The following is an 18,526-nucleotide window of genomic DNA, read 5'->3' as shown; positions in this document are numbered from 1 at the left end:
TTGCACAGTCACAGAAAAACACCAAAATGAACTGCAGTAAACAAAGCCATTCAAAAATAAACTGGACAACTTTTCTGCTTGTTTTAAAGACCGAATTGCCTAAACCACTAAGAAAATTCATAATAGCCTTGTCTATCACACTTTTCTTTTATAGCCTTTGGTTTTTTACCAACCCTGAATTTGCCTTTGGCATAGTTCCACATTTCTGCATACTTTCTTCAATTTCCATGATGGTTCTTAGATCCATAGCAGGAGGGCTGGCAGGGCTGAATGAAAAATAAAAAGTTACCTTACAAGACACTCATTTTTACTTGCATTCCACAGTTCCAGGCTTCACTGAAATCCTCTAAAATCATACATAAAAATGGTAATCACATGTATAATTTATGTCTGTTACCACAATTATGGCAAACCTCAAATAGAATGTTTCTGACAAAACTTTTATAAATATACACATATTTAAAAGCACACTATAAAAATACTTTCAAGACTCATTATACTATGAAACACAATGATATGAACTGTGATTACTATAAAAAAATTAGATACCTAAATCCAGGATACTTATTTAGTAGTCAACTGTCCATGCTAAGCATTAGAGAGGTATTTCTCAAATGTTTTTTTTATGAAGGTTGAATTCTTTAAAGAACAGGATTAAAATTATTTCACATGACAAAGAGAATACTACTTGCAAAGTAAGAGCTCTGTAGAAGCACCAATAATATTCTCAAACTTCAGAAATCAGTTTCATTTTCATGAATTACCTAATTTTAACTTCTACAGAAATGAACATCCAGTAATTTCCAAGCTTTACATAAATCTAGAAATTAAAACCTGTGTTAAGACCTTTGTAAACAAAGCTGTGTTAGAATTAGATTGAGGTACAAGCTTTGAAAAAAACAAAACACAATCCACCCCCCCCCCCCCGTGTGTATATATATATATAAAAATATGGAGCACTCCTCCTGTCTCTCCCTAAATAAACCAAACTTCCATCTGATAACTATTTAATTAACTATTGAGACATCACACCAAACCCCGTTATCATTGCTCCTCCACAGTAGTCCAACCTAATATAATACAGTATTAATCCTTTAAACATTCTACACAACATTTTATACAACATTCTGTTGCCTGCTTGTTCTTCTGACATCATATGAGCAATACTAGAAAAAGTGAAGAATACAAGAGAAACTCTAGAAGGCTCAACACCAGTACTGTGAAGTCCTATGTTTTCATTTGCTCCCCTCCCATGCAATCCTCTAAAAAAAGTTTGAAATTAACTAAAAGACAGCAAATGAAAACACCAATTCCTAATGGACTCTGCTCACCAATTATATACTTCAGTTATAGATTTTAATTTCTACAGTTGTATCACATCACATCATTGAACAGTTTGGGTTGGAAGGGACCTTAAAGATCATCTAGTTCCAAGTTCCCTGCATGGGCAGGGACACCTCCCACCAGACCAAGTTGCTCACAGCCCCATCCAACCTGACCTTGAACACTTCCAGGGAGGGGGCATCCAAGACTTCCCTGGGCAACCTGTGCCACTGTCTTACCACCCTCACACTAAAGAATTTCTTGCAAATATCTAATATCAATCCAAACTCTTCAAGTTTAAAGCCATTTCCCCTTGTCCTATCACTACATGCCCTCATAAAACATCCCTCTTGTAGACTCCCAAGGTATTGGAAGGCTGCTCTAAGTCCTCTCTACAACCTTCTGTTCTCTAGGCTGAACAAACCCAACTTTCTCAGCCTGTCTTCACCTGTACTAACAAAGCCAATCAGCCACAAACCAGAACCTAAGAAAACTTTGGGAAACTATCACTTTACAATTCCTTAAATGCTTAAAAACTCCTCTATTCAACCTTTACTGACAACAGAGACAGGACACCAGGCAAGACAGAACTTGTACTGCTCCATTTTCATATGCAGATACTGCTAGAGATAAAAACTAACACATTTTTTATTAATGTATCAGTTAAACCTGTGGTGTTGATTTTCACAGATTGTTTAAAGATGTATCTTAAAAACTTAAAGTACAATGGTGCTTCTAATGGCTTCAAGAATGGGCTAATTCTATAAAAGGTGCAAAGGATTTCAAAAGGCCTTCTTAAAAGACAGCAAAAGTCCAGATTGGTAGCACTTTAAGAAAAAAAAAATATATATATCTAGAAATTGCTTTCCTCAAAGAATAATTTTAAAATGTACCACTTTTATTCTACTACCAAAACCTTCATTTCACATGTCAAGTAATGTATGACCACTTTGAAGAATAGATAGCTTTTTAGTCTGAATAGAATATTATTAGTATTCACTACCAAACGTAGAACAGTGATTGTAAGTTAGGTAGACACCACAACTATTACTCCACCTGAAACTGGTTGCCAACCAATTGGGAGAGCTTGCAGAGTTGTTTCTGGCACCAGGAATGGACTGTGGAACAGACTGTGTCAATGCTGATGATCCCTTGTATGATTTAATCTCCTTGTTAGGTTGAGAGGGCTTCATACCCTGACTGCATGCTTTGTCCTTCAGCTAAAACATAGAGACAGAAAAATGTCAAGTAAGTATTGTCTTTTCTTTTTTTTCTCCTTTTTTTTTTCTACAAACATTTTGAATGACGTGAAAGACTTTAAAGGATGCCTCAAAAATAGGAATAACATAGCAAAACCCTGATTACTCTATCTGTAACTTTTTTAATTTTTTCCTTCACATTTCATCCTGAATCATTTAAGTCTAAATGTTCATCTCCGTAGTAGAAAAATTCACCAGGAGATGTTCACATCTAAAGCATTAACACTGAACAAAGGGACAATTCTCTCAAATTTTTCTTTTTGTCAGTTATGCCTCAGTTATCCTGGCATATACATTTACATAAAAATGAAGTAGATAAAGACTTTACGTAATTACTTTTTCAGTTTGAATTTTTCTGAACAATACAGCATATAGAAAATCTTATTACAGCACTACATTTATAAATTACCCCTGGAAGATTTAATAAGAAATATTCCTTTTTACTTGCTTTATCAGACAAAGAACAGCTACTTCAAGTTGCCTACTCCCTTTTAAGGATAATAGCTTCTCAGAAGCACTCTAAAGTACAAACTCTGCTTTTGATGGACAAGAAAAATACAACGAAATAAATTACTATGAACAAAGAAGCCCAACCTCAGTCTTCTCTGGATTAAATCCTTTTGTGAAGTCAGGGGACTGCAAGTCTCTGGGGCTCCCCACTCCTGCATAACTACCTTCAGAGTCAGATGTCAAGAGTTCTGGAAGCGACTCTACAGAGTTATTTTTATCCAGTTTTATCGAGCCTAAGAAATACATAAAGAGTTTAACCATTAAATCATGAGTGTTAGACTAAACAAAGCTTAAAAAACCCAAAAGTTGTTTACTCCAGATGATTAATTCATAATAACCAGAAGTGTTCTTAATGCAGTACACTAGACTGTAATAATTATAAGCAAACTAAAGACTATCTTAATTACTTTTTGGAATAAAGTTATTACCAGTTTTCTTTCTCTGTCTCACAATATGCAGTTTTAAGAAGCAACACTGACACTTTTCTGTTGAAAATAGAGGCTTCTATCTTTTTGATAAAGTGTCTATTTTAATCTTTATATTTCTGAAAAAAAAAAAACCTCTGAAAACATATTTACAGAAGTGTTCCACTTATTAAAGCCACATGAAACGTGTCCAATAATCTTATTTGATATAATACATGCTTTTACAGAATTTGAACTTCAGGCAGAAGCTTAATATGACATCACTTCAGATCTTATGAAGTCACTTTCCAAATTCAGCTGTGCTGTTCACTAGAAGTGTGCTGGTTTCAGCTGGGATACAGTTAATATTCTTCATGGGACTGTTTTCGATTTGTAATGAAAAAATTGTTGATAATAGTGACATTTTTGTTATAGCTGAGCAGTGCTTACAGAGTCAAGACCTTTTCTGCTTCTCACACCACTCCCAGCCAGTGAGCTGAGGATGCACAAGTTAAACCATGACAAAATTAAATACTCCTTGCAATATTTCCTTATAGACATATAGAAATCTCATTGCATTGCACATTAAGCTTTAAATTCTGTTTTTATACCTGAAATAAATGTCTTTTTTTCACTGACCTGTAGAGGCTGGACTCTGAATAATATCTGATAGATTATATCCTCCAGAGCTGTCAGACCGTTTTCGTGGCTTCTTTTTTGCCTTAGTTTTTGCTTTTTTGAAAAGGGCTTCCCTATTAAAAATAAGCAAACAAAAAAAAGATGTATTAAAGCCAAATATTAAATATTAAAGCCAAAATGAGTGTCAGGCATCACTGTCATATTAAGTTTTTCAGAGAGCAACAGTGGTTGTTATCCTTCAAGTATTAATATCTTTGCCCATCAGTTGTCACTGGCTGCTTGCTCCTGCTCTGCTTATGCACTGGCACAACTCTATATTAAATTATTTGGAGGCAAAACAAAAATCCAGGAGGAAGAGGATAAATTCTTTCCCATCTAGATCTAGTCTGTGCTCTAGTATACTGTGCAAAACTTACACTGAGACAGTAGATGACGCAGCAGCTGCACAGGCTTGCATTACTGCCTAGGTCAGATTAAACCTGCTACACATTGCAGGCACTCGTATAAAGCAAACTAGACCCAAGTATCCACTTTTCTCTCTCTTGATTTCTCCTAAATTACTGAAGTCCAATAAACTCTACAGCTGGTCTCATTTTTCCACAACACAAATAATGCAAGGTAATACTACTTCTACAGTAAAGCAGGTGTATGGTGATGTTACCAAAATGTCCCCTGTTTCTATATATGAAGAGTGGAATCAAATAAAAGACATTTTCTATAACAAAACTGCCAGAAATTCAGAGCTACATGAATCAGAGCTGCAGCAGCTCTATTTCAAAAAAACTCTGACAAGTTTTTTAGAGAATAAATACATGAGTACCTACTCATTCCTGCATCAATACTGGAACATTACAACATTTAGGGCTTTTTTAAATTCTTGGATTGTCCTGTTCCCCTAAAGGTTACTATCTGGGCTTTAAAAACTCTAAAAGGATTGAAGACTAAAGTAAACTGGCCTCTCAGCTCCCTTGGTTTACTTCATCTGACCTAGTTCATTTAGCACATCTTTTCTTGACCCAAGTGGTCAGAACAGTATGCAATACCACAGGTGAGGTATCACCTGCACAGTGACATAGTACTTCACTCTTTGGAAGCATGTTACAAAGTCATCCTATCAAATTAACTTTTCATAGATGGGATGACACAGTCAATTTTTCCAGTTTAAAAAAATGTATCAAAAGGAGCAGCTGTAATTTTATTATCTGCTCATCTGAGAAAAGAAGAATATTAATTCAGTCTGATGAGATTTCACAGATTCCATTACTCTCACCTCTGTGCCTTCAGAACAAATGTTCCAAGGCAGAACATCAGAATTCTACAAACCACCAAGGCCAAAACACCTGATCTACAGCTGATTTTCTAACACCTCTTAAACACAGGTCACGTATTTTGTTTTTCTACAGCCTGGCAGTAGCCACTTTAAACTGACAGATTAAAATGCTACAAGTCTTTATTTTGCATGACAATTCTGTTAATATTAAAAAACATATATTATGACAACTTCCCACACAGACCTATACTACACTAAAGCCTGGTTTTCTTCAATTTCTCCTAACTGAGTGAAGTTCAATGAACTCCACAGCTAGTCTCATAGATACACAGGTACTCTCATCACATTCACAACTCCCAAACACTACTGTGAACAACTGTTTTGCTACCTTTATTCACATGATACTTACAAATTAAAAAAAAGGTTCCCTGCTGCAGCTCTGTAACATTTAAAAATGCTTATGGGAACTGATAACAGTCTCTGTAATCTCCATTTCTCCTATTTTTTTGTATTTCAATTATGAATCCAAAGGAAGCGAGGCACCATCCAAAGAGGGATGGACACTACATGCAGCTCACCTTGTTAAAAAGGTGAATGAAAAACAGATACTTACTGAGAATTTTGATCTGCATTCATTTCTTCCCTTAAAAAGGCAAAGTTATCTCCTTCTTCAGGCTCAAAAGAACTTATGTCAGGTCCATCTGGATATGGAGTAATTACTCTCCTGACCATAGCTGGAATCTGTAATTGCAAATGCCATTATACTAAGCTTCTCTTAAGTTGTATGCTAGTGTATATTTGATCTCATTAAAAAATTACAAAAACTGTCATTTAAAACACTTTTACAGATCAAATAATTAACCAACTTATGTTTAAAGTTGCATCTTTAGGCAAAATAGAAGTAGAATTATTTTAAGTGACAGAATCAGAATGCTTATCTTACAGCTGCCTCTAACTGACAAAAAAAAAGTTTCAAGGTTTTGCAGACATTCATTGTTTATTACTGTACAGTTACTGAACATGGGATTATAATGGGTGTTGGTTTTCCTTATGCATTAAAGTTCAACGTCTACAGTTTCTTTCCTAACTGCTTTTAAGCCTGTATGATCACCCTGAACTTTATCCTGAAGAACTCTAACCTCCTCTCCTCTCCTTTCTTTAAGTAACACGCTCCTTTCCATAAGTTTTGCGTATGTTCTTTTACACAATTGTTAATTGCAAAACACTAATACATCTATTATTGTATAATTAATTAATTTAAAGGACACAATACTCCTGCAGCAGTGGCAACTGAATAATGAAATATGAGTTTCCCAGGAGTGATAATAGCAGCAGCTAACATTAGCTTTTGAGTCAGATGTTCCCCATTCAGCCTGTCATCCACAGACCATGCAGCTATGCATTTGTTACTCATCTGTTCTAATTTTAAAAGTAATGAATTACACTCAAGTTGTACAACTTACCATTTTCCTGTAATAAACAGAAAGATCCTTTACAACTTCATCACTTAAGACATCCAGAGTCCTAAATAAAAACAAACACCACAAACCGAATTATCCTATCAGCTTAAAAAAATCACATTAAAGGAAAATTGAAATCTAAAAATAAGCATTATCATCTGTTCAAAATAATCACCATGAATAGGTGATAATGACATTTCATGGTGTTTAAAGGGTGGGTGCAAGGAGAGTAAAACAACAAAGAACCCACAGCAGTTTTCTGCATCATCAAAAACAATTAAAACACCCAAATGAGAACAGGCCTAATGTTAAAGTCCACTGAATTCAATAGAGTTTTTCCCTGTTAATTCAATCTCTTTATGCCAGAGTGTAACATAGGGTTTTGTACTACTGAATTGGGTACAGCATGTATAGATATTTAACTATTTTCTCTCTCCATGGCTGGCAAAAAAGAACCTCCCTTTAAACTAGCAACATTCAGTTGCATTTTAACATTTAACTGTTCCTATCAGTTCTCCCAACCCTTCTGCCTTTTTGGGATGCTTGAATTTAACAGCTAGTACATGAGAGTATTCTTTTCTCCTTACCTTGCTTCAAGCAAAGCTGCCATGTTGAGTCCTATGAACTGCAAGCAGGACAGTTTTAGCTGTTCAGCACTATACATTGCTGAGAACTCCAACAGCTCAGCAGCATTCTTTAAAGTAACTGCGAAGAAAAAAACAACAAACTAAATCAGGTAACATGTGGCAATATCACACAGCATTTTAAGATTTACCAAACAGCATTATCTGGTTACTGAAACTAACCATGTATTTCTCCATTCCTACAAAACATGATAATGCTCAAATGGCCATAAACTACAGCAAGCTCCACATAACTTTGCAGCAGCTTTGAATGCATGGCTGATTTCCAGAAATAGAAAGGCCCTACCTACAAATGTATCAGTTTCAATACCTTGAAACTTAGCAGTCCAGAACAAAGGGGAAAAAGAAAGGCACCAATAGCAAGTTTTGTATATAACAGCACAATTCTTAAAGCTCCAAATGCTCCTTCAGCACAGAGAAAGAAAAAAAGGGAGTGAAGGGGTGAGGGGTGGGGGAGAGAAAGAGAGAAAAATGAAAGTCACTAAAAAACACCAAGAAAAAGTTGTATTCTGACTTAGTGTATGAAGCTAAGCAAGTGTTTTCTTTCTAGAAGAGACATCTTCATAGACATAGAAACAACAATCAAACAACAGATGAACCAGTGGAGCTAAATACAAGGACAGAAATAGAAACAGAAATTTATCACGCTTTAAAGACAAGTTTGAGTTCAATAAAACAAACTTTTATAAAAGTTTGGTTTACTTGTTGTAGTGGGTTTGTGTGTGGTTTTCTTTGCTTTTTGCCTTTTTTACCATTTTTTTCCTTTTATTCAAGAGCATGAAATGAAAATAACGACGCATATGGGGTTAAAGAACATATTAACTTAGAACTTCACCCACACTGAAGAAGCAACTGTTAACATCCAGGGGATTAACAGGTAAGGAATTAACAGGTAAGAGGTAAGGAATATAAGCAAATAATTCTGTGCTGAAATGAGAAAATTAACATCTAAAAAAAGCATTTTTTATGCTCTAATCCTTTATAATACTCACGTTTTTCTGCAATGGCTACTTCACAGATTTCTTTCAGTCTGGATATAAGAAGTTGGTCTGCTACCACAAGAACATTACATATGAATTCCACGTTTTGAGACTCTGGAAAACAAAGCATCATGTAAATATTGTGGGCAAGTGAAAAGCAACTATAACATGCAGCTTCAATGAGATCTTACCAAAGGACAAATGTGGAAATTTGGAAATTTTCATGGGATTTTCACAGCACAAGGAACAACTTAGAAGAGTGGAACCAGTCATCTTTTTTAAGCAACAAAGGGAGGGAACCAGTTTAAAGAACTAAAGGAAAGGTACAAAGATGCCTGAGGTATAGCTATCACCTCAAAATCTAAAGCAAAGGTAAGAAAAATTTGGATTTTCTACATAAAACTTCAACACATGTATATTCAATATTGAATTTCTATTTTAAACACAGAAAACCTGCAGGAACTACAGTTGAATTGAAAATATATTAATGGCACCTTTTATTGCAAGAGCTTCATCTGTGTACAGGTAATCTATAATTATCTGTAGTATGTCAGAATGGATTGGCATTTCCAGGGCTGAACAACAGGAAGCCTAAAAGGAAAAGTAATTAAAAAAAAAAAAAAAAAAAGCAGCTGACTACTTGGAATAAAATAAGCAATTAAGACAGCAATTATATTAAGCAAATCACTCAGACTGGGGATCACATTTTCAAAGTTAAACAATTATTTAAGCATTTGCACAAAATCTGTTCAAGTTCTTCAATCAAGAATTGATTGTAGCAGAGCAATTAAGGTATGACAAAACTTTTGAATAAATATCCAAGAAGCTTTTGTATGAACAAACCTTAGCTATAAAAACCATGTAGCTGTTGCCATGCATGTTTATGCAGCAACACTGCTTAACAATATGAGCTTATTTCAGGTGGTACTAGAGCAACGCTTTCTACTAAGAGATTTCTTTTGCTTTAGAACATGTTATTGGTACCAAAATATTTCCCACTTGAAGTTTAGAAACCTCTTAACAGACAGCAAGATTTTTATACAACATCCAGAGCACTTAATTCAACAAAATATGACTTAGATTTACTTATGAAATAATAGATAATTTCCAAACTACATACAATAGATAAAGAAATCAATGATAAAAATGGACATTCAACTTAATAAATAACTAAATAAACCCATCACTTGTCTCACAGTGTTTTGGATATGTTTCCTCAGGGATGACTGAGGAGAAGGCAGCCTAGTAATTTATAGGACACGTAAAGTTCTGTACAGCAGCAGAAGAGAACTGCCAATATTTTTCCAGGTTCTTAGATTTAGATATTGCCAAAAAAGCTATGAAAGTTTAGAAAACTTTTACACAGCTTCAGCTCTCAGTCTCAGAAAAATGCTTCTCCATTTACACCTTCCTTCTCTTTCAGCTTATTAATACTATTCAGATAAGAGGCATTTGGTGAAATTACAATGGAACAATGAGGGCACTGACACACAGCTAGCAAAAAGGACCCAAGACAAATAAAAGATCTACACCTTTTGAAGCTGATAACTAAGTGGAATGGGCCCTGATACCCTATATTTTATTAACAGTAAAGGTCAACCAGAGATTGTATGCATTGACTCCAGATTCTGCTCTATCTTTCACTCAGTTTGTATGGAACGCCATTCCATACTGCTTCCCTTTTAAATTGTAAGTTCTTTTACTCAAAGAAAATTATAATTCATCCAAACCAATATCCAGTAAGAGTAGTCCAACAGCTTTTATAAACCTGTGAACTAGCAAACCAAGCCTCTAAACAAACTCAGTATTTTAATTTCCTTTGATGTTCACTATTACATTTATCAGTCACATTTAATGCTCAATCTCAACAGTACAAATACAGAGTAACTAAACTGTGTTTGTTTGGAGCTTTTTTGTTTTGTTTTGCTGTTTTCCAAACAGGATCCAAGAAGCCAGCCTTTTTCCACAGTATTTAGGGTATGTTATTCTAGGAAAAACTAAAAAGCTGTCACTTATTTGCTGCAACAACACATACCATCACATATGCTTATTGGAAAGCTTACCTCCATCCATGAGCTGCTTAACATGCTGTGAAAATAATCTGTAAAGAAAGGCATTTCAGTTCAAGATGCAATAAAATTTCAGTTAAAGAAGACAATACAACTTATATTATCTATATATGTAAAAAAAATACACACACATACCAAGTCTTGCACAAAGCACACACTTATGACACGGGAATTCCTTTCCATCTAAAGATTTCAGGGTCACATCGGAGAGGTACGAACTAGAAGATATTTAATAGGATCAGAACTGTGACTATTCAGAAGAGCTACAAGTTGTAAGCTCTATAAATAAACTCTTATTTTAGCAAATCAGGATTTGTCCTTTAAAATACAACACACCTGGGCTTTAATAATACAGAATGAACCCAAAAATACAGGCACAATAATTTCAAGATACATTTTTTGTCTAAAACTGAGCTCTAAAAATTCCATCTGAACTATTTCCCTCAAAATACAGTCAATTGCTGTTTCAAAACTGCTTTGGGCAAACAAATTATGGCCTTAGTCAATCTTAAACAATCTACATTAAGGTAGTGATTTCTTCCACATTAGTATCTACTATAAGCTTTCACAATGTATTTTAAGATTGAAGTATTAAAAATTCTGTGGAAAAGCTACTTCTATGCAATGTAGCTTTTGTCACCTCAGCAGACTATTCAAGCCTTTGGATATATATAGCCCAATCACACCAATGAAATAAAACCCCAAATATCAGTTTGATATATCAATAAGGAATTTTTCTACTGAAAGATTCCCTGGAGATTTTCTTAATTAGACAAAATAGCAGTTTGATAATTCCAATCCATGTTGCCTAATAGTCACAAGAATATTTGCAAAAGTCAAACTGCTTTTAGCTAGGTCACCCAGAACATTGCTCCTGCCATTAGTATTCTATGACAGTTAATCCACAGAACACATTAATGTACAGCAAAAAGAAGCAAAAATAATACATAATCTAACCCAGATTATTAACTCAATTTACAGAGAATTAAGTTAATGTGAGGGAGACAAGTGTACACAAGTTATAAAACAGCTGATCAACCTTAGCCTAAGCTTAACAGATAAAGAGATGATATAAACCAAAAATGGTGAGAGTAGGGGAAGCACGAGTTTAAAAATTTACCATTTCTTCTGATTTAATTTCGGTTTGTTCCCATTCTTCTTGTTGACAACATTAATTTTTCCATTTTCTAACCTGACTCCTTCCAACCTGCAAATAATTAACACTAGCAGTAAGTAATACAAATAGTGCAAACCACTGAGAACAGTTTCCCAAAGAGCACTTCAGTGAGCTCATATTGTGAATACAAAAAAAGATCAGAAAGATTCATGGCACAAAACTAAAAAGAGACAGCTGTTCAAGTCTTCACTGTAGATCTAAAATGTAACTGACATTCTCCCCACATCTTAGTTATTTATTATCCTACGTGAAAGCTATAATGCTGTAAATAAGGCCAAAATCCAACACTATAGGGTCAAACAGCTAGGAGTAACTGCTACCAGATAGCTGAGCAAAACCAGTGGTTTGGAAGAGCTACGTGTTTCTTTCTCTACAGGCTTCTTTAGCACCCAGATTTATCAAGGAAGCTTGTAAATGGGCTGGTAAAGACACAGGAGTGGTGCTGGTGAATAACAGAGCAATATACTTTTAGAGGGAAAGTCCCTTAACATGGAAAGTTTACTTGGGAACTGAGGTTTAGGAGTAGCCTCACATCTTTGCTGGTTTTAGTGACTGAAAAATACAGAAAAGAGAACTACCCTGAAAAAGTTCATTCTCTCTTTTGAAAGGAAGACAAATGAAGAAAAAAAATCCCAAAACTTTTAACAGAGTTCTATAGAGATATGTGATGTCAATTCCATTAGTTTTACCATGTAACATTAAAAATGTGACAATTAAACATGAACTTTGCTCTGTACTGTTTTACACAATGCTGCCTAAGAGGAAAACCCACAGACTATGGATCACAGACTAAGAATCATTCAATCAACTCAGAGCAGCTATCTCTAACAAAAAAAGAGTACTGGTGCTTTATGACAGCCCTTCTGGAAAGGGAGATAGATGGTTTGCATCAGGTGTCAAGTCTCAGAGACTTCATGCCTAAAAGATATACAGGACAGACGTTTTAAATACAAATGTCCAAGAGAATGTAGAACATAAGGGCAAACAGCACACTGAAAACAGTCTACTGAAAAACTGCTTTAAGTACACAATCATGCTACAAAAGTCTGCTTCTGATGATATTCAAAAAGGTCACACATGCTCTCTCTCAGCAAAGAGCACCAGAACAAACTGATATTGTTTTATGGACAGGACAGGCTGTGTGCTGTGAACTTGTATACTTAGAAACAACAAGCAAGCAAAGAAAGGCAGACTTACCAACCCAAACTAGCCTTCTACTTTAATAACAACTCAAGTTAGATCAGCTACATAACAACACTCTGTGAAGAGTTTACCAGAAGATAAATTCATATCCTCCCACCTACCTTCCACTTAAATTGCTAAGGCCAAACTTCCTTGCAGCACTTTGCAGCATTTTTATGAGGTTGGCTTCCTCACCAGTAACTTTGCCTTTTTTAGATTTGCTCTTCTGTTTTTCATTTATAACTTGCACTTGATTATTTCTATAAATCTCAAACGCAGACTTTCCATTAACATTTTCATCAAAACTCATTTTGCTCAGATTAGAAATTAAAGTATCTTGATATTCTTCTGATTTTTCTTTATGCAGCATTTTTGGTTTATAACCATGAGTCAAAAGATCACAAGTATCAGTGTATATGAACTGCAGAAGGTATGCAAATAGGTCTGGATGAACTTTCTCTATTACATAAAGATCACACCCAACAGCATCTTCATCTTTACGGTAGACATCTGGAGTGTCTAGCTGGTTGTCACTGGAAACAAACAGCTTCCTGAAGAACTCAGAACGTACAGACAAGATGTATTTGTGCAAGGGATAAGTTCTTGTGCCAATCTGAAAAGTCACATCATGGATGCTGTCCATTTCATCTGTTTCATCTAGCAGTTTGCCAAAATCTTCCCCAAAACTTGATAATGATACACTTGGAATCTCATAGAGACTAGAAGAAAATTAAATCCATTAAAAAAAACACACTATACACAAGCTCCATAAAATTTTACACAGTATGTTTAAAGAAGAGGATGAGGCTGTTTCCATTTGGCTCCTTTAGCTTTTGTTCTTACACTGATGGACTACTCAATACTTCTTGTCCTATTCTTTAGAGAAAAAAACCCTAATAAGGTATTTAGGCAACTGAACCACATAGGTAAGATCTGTCTAGCTTCAGAATATTAAATATTCTATTTTGTCTTTAAATGTAGCCCGTAAATATGTGTTGTTACCAAAACTATCTTATCCTCATCTCTTCTCCAACAAGAAAACAAAGAAATGTTTACTGTACTTCATACTAAAATACAAAGCAATTTAAAAAAGTTAGTATTTTTACATATTTATCAGATACACTGAAAAGTACTGTGAAAGTGCAAGGAACATGGCTCAGAATTTTATGTATTGTCTACTTTTAATATTTTTTCCAAACAAATTAAAAATAATTAAAACTTCCGTTTCATAGCTGATTATTGGTGATTACTGAAGAGTTTAATTCCTACAGTATTTTTCAGCTCAAGAGTGTGTTAAGAAACACAGCACATACGTTTGCCTTAAATGCTCTAGATAAAATATCAACACCATCTATTCAATTATACAAATACATAATCTGAAGTTTTTGGGTAACTTCAACACAGCTCTTTACTGACAAGTGCTTTTCTCTAGTGGTATGAATATTGTCTATGGTATGAATAGCAACATTTACTGTGATTTCTGTATGAGCCAAGAAAGGGTTTTGAAGCTCAGAATTATTTAATTGCAATGACACCAAAAAAGAAAAATTACAGTAAATTACAGAAAAATATACCTTGTTTTAGGATCTGACTGTAAAACAGCAAAATTGTAACCATTAGGATCAGTGGCAATACTAACAGCTCGGTGAACAAAAGTAAGCTTCTGAAGTAGAATTCTTTCATACACACTGTTTGTATCATGTTCACCAGACACATCACATGAAGAATTTTGAAGGCTTGATACAATTTCTGAAAAGAAAAAAAAAAAAAAATTGAAAAAAAAATACCCACAGAAAGATTCATCTAGTTAAAATATAACTGATAGAGCAAATAGCCAAGCATTATGACTTCTGAAAGTTCCTTGATGTAGTGCCTGAATAAGGCTAAATTATGCTGAAGATTTCAGCTCACTTAACTGAAATACCAGAAGACCTTCTAAGAATAAGACTTTACGTAAGCAAGAGTTTTTATTCAGAACTTCTGGTCAAAAGTGTTTTGACACCTCTTCATATAGCAAGTAACACTCCATCCAGCATCCAATGCAACCTTATGGGGAATGAAATAAGCTGTGCATCAATTCACAGCAGCACAAGATTGGTTTCTTTTCCAGTCATATCAATTACAGCAGATATAATACTGTTACCTTTAGACTTCACCTGTTTAATTAAACCTAAACAAAATACGATTGAGAAAATGGGATATTCTCTGAATACTGGACTGTTTTTCAAGAACTGGATAACTGAACACACACACACACACACACACACACACATCACTGATCATTTTCATTAAAGCCTCACAAAAACCCAGAAGCCCTTATTCATTACAAACCTGTGATGAACATAAACTAGACGTTCAACTGGTCAGCAGATCTGAATTCTGAATTTTCCTTGAAAATACTAAAACTACAGCAATATGCATAAAGAAACCAGTGCCTACAGACACATACAAGCACCAAGAAAAGCAGAACAAGAAGAAAATGTGCATGGTGCCTCAGTAATGAGGAGACTACCATATGATGTGCAGAATAAAATAAAGTAGCATCAGAGTAAAACTAGTATGCAACTCTGGACTGAACAACAGAGGAAAGATCTTTGCCGTGAAAAAGCACAAAAATATACCAATAAAGCTAAAGCTACATTTCAGTATCAAAGGAAGCAGAACTTCCACATAAAGTTATTTATTAAGTTCAAATACATCCCAGGCTGGAAGTAAATCCATTTCTATCCAGTTTTAAGATCCCTATATGTACAGACAATTTCAGCCTTGTCCTACAGTAGACAGATGTCCTTGTTACATTTTGAAATACCATCAGGACCTAGTCACAGCAATATTCATCATAATAAGGAGTTAATACGGAAGCAATTGCTCTGGACCTTGTATTATGGCTAGGAAAGGGTCTTGGAAACATGATACAGTTTTACAGACTTAGCAGTGCAAGGAAGTACGTGTTCCATTTTTTGTTCAATGCCAGTCTCTTAGGACTGGTCATCTACTATGTGACAAGACCATTACAATGGACTCTTGTGCTTCTACTACTCTTCAGAAGTACTCTCCCTCTTGCAAGGCTGCAAAGTAAATCTTAGCATTACAGAGCAAAGAGAACAGTAGTGGTCAATGTTCCCAACTGTAAGCCACAGAGAAAATGACTAACTTGTCACATAATACTCTTAGAGACTGTAAAGATTGGATTAAACTTTAATATTGATTTAAGTAGTTAAAAACCATTAGAAAACACAAAGCTAACCTTTCTTTTCTGCTATTTTTTTCCCTTCTTCCAGCCACTTCCCTGTAAAGGCTTCCCCATCCTGTGTGACAAACATTATTTCGTTCCGATTTAAAGCAACATCAGACATGAAGACCTGCCGGCCATACACCCAACGACACTGCTTCATGGAGTTGTTAGATGACTTCCAGCAGAACACCTAAAATGTGGGGTTTTTAAAGAGAAAGGAGAAATTGTCATATCACATAAAAGCAGCTACATATTAAACACTACCTTTTTAACACAAGAATATATCATCTAAAAGTTGCACATGAAAGGAGAAAATATTCTTCAAAATTATATCCTAAAGTGTTATGAGAGTGTTATGTTAAGAACCCAACAAGTAAAACAGGGAAAATATATTATGATACTAAAATCCATTTGCTCATGAAGGGCATTTGAAAAGTTTCTCTGAATATTCAAACATTTTCACAGCTGTCACCCATGGGTTTTTACTGACATTTCAACAAGGACAGCAAAAGGCAGCATCAAGTCAAGAAACAAGTTTAAATCTAGTCCTCAATTTAGATTTGTCATACTGGTTTGCTCATAAATAAGGCAAAATTCAAAGCCAGAACACCAAAAACTTAAACCATTTTGTGTCAAGTGCCTGACAAAAACCTCAAGTTTCTCTGTACCAGCCAAGTTTTTGGAATGGTGATCATGACCAAACAAACATCAAAACATTCAATAGAAACGTGAAGAACTGCATGCACAGGACCACAACTGGGTCTGTAAGAAGCAATGAAGCAAAAACCCTGTGCAATGTAAAGCCCAGATGTAGCACTACTGATGCTAGAATTGGGCTGCCATCTTCTCGTATTGAAGGAACTGCACAGATCTGTTAACACCTACATAAGCAGGGGACAAAAGTATGTGAGTAACCTATATTCTTTCCCCTCTCTTGAGCCCTACAGAATGACAGAATGGCTGAGGTTTAAAGGGTCCTCTGGAGGATATCTAGTCCAACACCCTGCTCATGCAGGGCCACCTAGAGTCAGTTTATCAGGACAACATCCAGACAGCTTTTGTCTGTCTCCAAGGTTGGAGACATCACAAATTCCATGGGCAACCTGTGCCAGTGTTCAGTCACCCTGACAGTGGGAAAGCACTTCCTGACATTCAGACAGAGCCTCCTTTGTTTCAATTGGTGACCATTGCCTCTTGATTCTGTCACTGGGCACCACTGAAAAGAGCCTGGCTCTGTCTTCTTTACAGCTTCCCTTCAAGTATGCACTTGGTAAGATTCTCCTTAATTCTTATCTTTTCTAGGCTAAACAGTATTCTCTTAAAGGAAGTGCAATCTGGCCACATCAGGAAGCACTGATTCAGGGAACAGATGTGTTAAGATCCCATCCCTCTCAACTCAAAAATTTAAAATTCCTACAAGGACTAAATAGCCCAGCATTTGTCAGCATATAAAGAAATAAAACATAGGTTGACACAGTTCCACCAATGCAGGAACAGAAAGCAGTGTCCCAAAGATGCTTAAGGGGCACTACCAATACTATGAATGCTCAAGGTTAAACCTCAAGTGAACAAATACTGGGCTGGAAATTTATAAAGTCTGAGATAACTAATGACCTAATGAACAGCTAAGATCATCCCTCAAAAAAAATCCAGTCAAATGCCAGGAAAGAAAACACCACCACTGTTCCCTATTTTGATATCCAAGCTCAGTTATAATTTTAAAGAAGGCAGCATTTCTGTAACAAAATCATTATGTGCACACCACTAGATGGCACTGAAGGTCTAAATCTCCCGGTTAGAAGCCCTAGAAAAGGCTGCAGGTTTTGAACGGTCCACTAAACTGTTACCTCTATTAAAGAGTGAGAGAAGGAAAAAATAAATCTGCCATAATAAATAAATAAATCTGCCATAATATACCAGTTCTAAGTCAACACAGAGTATAGAGTCAACTCCAAATACTAAGCCATTTACCAGGTTTAGCTGTAACTTTTCAACAATAAAAGGGGTATCTCATCTACAGAACAGCTGCTTATCAGCAGGCCCAGGCTCTAAAACTACAAGTCAAGAGACTACTTCTTGAGACTGTTTCTAAAGGGTATAACAGTGACAGAATAGCTGAGGTGACAGGAGAGCTGGAGACAAAAATAAATAAATAAATACAAAAACCCACACCAAAAAACAGAACATATAGGCTATATAAGCACTTATGTATGTGGAAGTAAAGAAATTCACACCTCCATTTAAAAGACCTTAGATGTTCACAGATTTAAAAACAAACTACTGTATATCAATTTGGTAGCCTTACAACAGCCCTTGTAAAGAAAAAATAAATTACTAACAGCTCTACAGAAATGAATTGTGTATTTTCTATACA

At 35.3% G+C, this 18,526-nt stretch overlaps 1 protein-coding gene and 1 long non-coding RNA gene across 4 annotated transcripts in view; one reads left to right on the top strand and one right to left on the bottom strand.

The window, feature by feature from the left end:
* The window catches only part of LOC139795044 (uncharacterized), a 71,960-nt gene that overhangs the window by 23,334 nt on the left and 30,100 nt on the right, over positions 1–18,526 (top strand). The gene's annotated exons all lie outside the window — the stretch shown is intronic.
* The window catches only part of IBTK (inhibitor of Bruton tyrosine kinase), a 50,314-nt gene that overhangs the window by 12,106 nt on the left and 19,682 nt on the right, over positions 1–18,526 (bottom strand). For 2 of the 3 annotated variants that reach the window (XM_071741482.1, XM_071741483.1), the window contains exons 10-24: positions 16,165–16,342; positions 14,492–14,666; positions 13,040–13,636; positions 11,679–11,765; positions 10,694–10,776; positions 10,553–10,590; positions 8,984–9,080; positions 8,502–8,603; positions 7,453–7,570; positions 6,869–6,929; positions 6,019–6,146; positions 4,136–4,248; positions 3,177–3,325; positions 2,380–2,543; positions 174–266 (exon numbers count right to left, since the gene is read on the bottom strand). In XM_071741482.1, the coding sequence (XP_071597583.1) occupies positions 174–266; positions 2,380–2,543; positions 3,177–3,325; positions 4,136–4,248; positions 6,019–6,146; positions 6,869–6,929; positions 7,453–7,570; positions 8,502–8,603; positions 8,984–9,080; positions 10,553–10,590; positions 10,694–10,776; positions 11,679–11,765; positions 13,040–13,636; positions 14,492–14,666; positions 16,165–16,342 (2,183 nt within the window). Of the gene's footprint in view, positions 1–173; positions 347–2,379; positions 2,544–3,176; positions 3,326–4,135; positions 4,249–6,018; positions 6,147–6,868; positions 6,930–7,452; positions 7,571–8,501; positions 8,604–8,983; positions 9,081–10,552; positions 10,591–10,693; positions 10,777–11,678; positions 11,766–13,039; positions 13,637–14,491; positions 14,667–16,164; positions 16,343–18,526 lie in introns of all 3 variants that reach the window. The other variant, XR_011725365.1, reaches the window with a different exon arrangement.

Source organism: Heliangelus exortis, chromosome 3 (genome assembly GCF_036169615.1).
Source record: "Heliangelus exortis chromosome 3, bHelExo1.hap1, whole genome shotgun sequence".
Classification (NCBI taxonomy): Eukaryota; Metazoa; Chordata; class Aves; order Apodiformes; family Trochilidae; genus Heliangelus; species Heliangelus exortis.
This window is presented reverse-complemented; position numbering and strand designations above follow the sequence as displayed.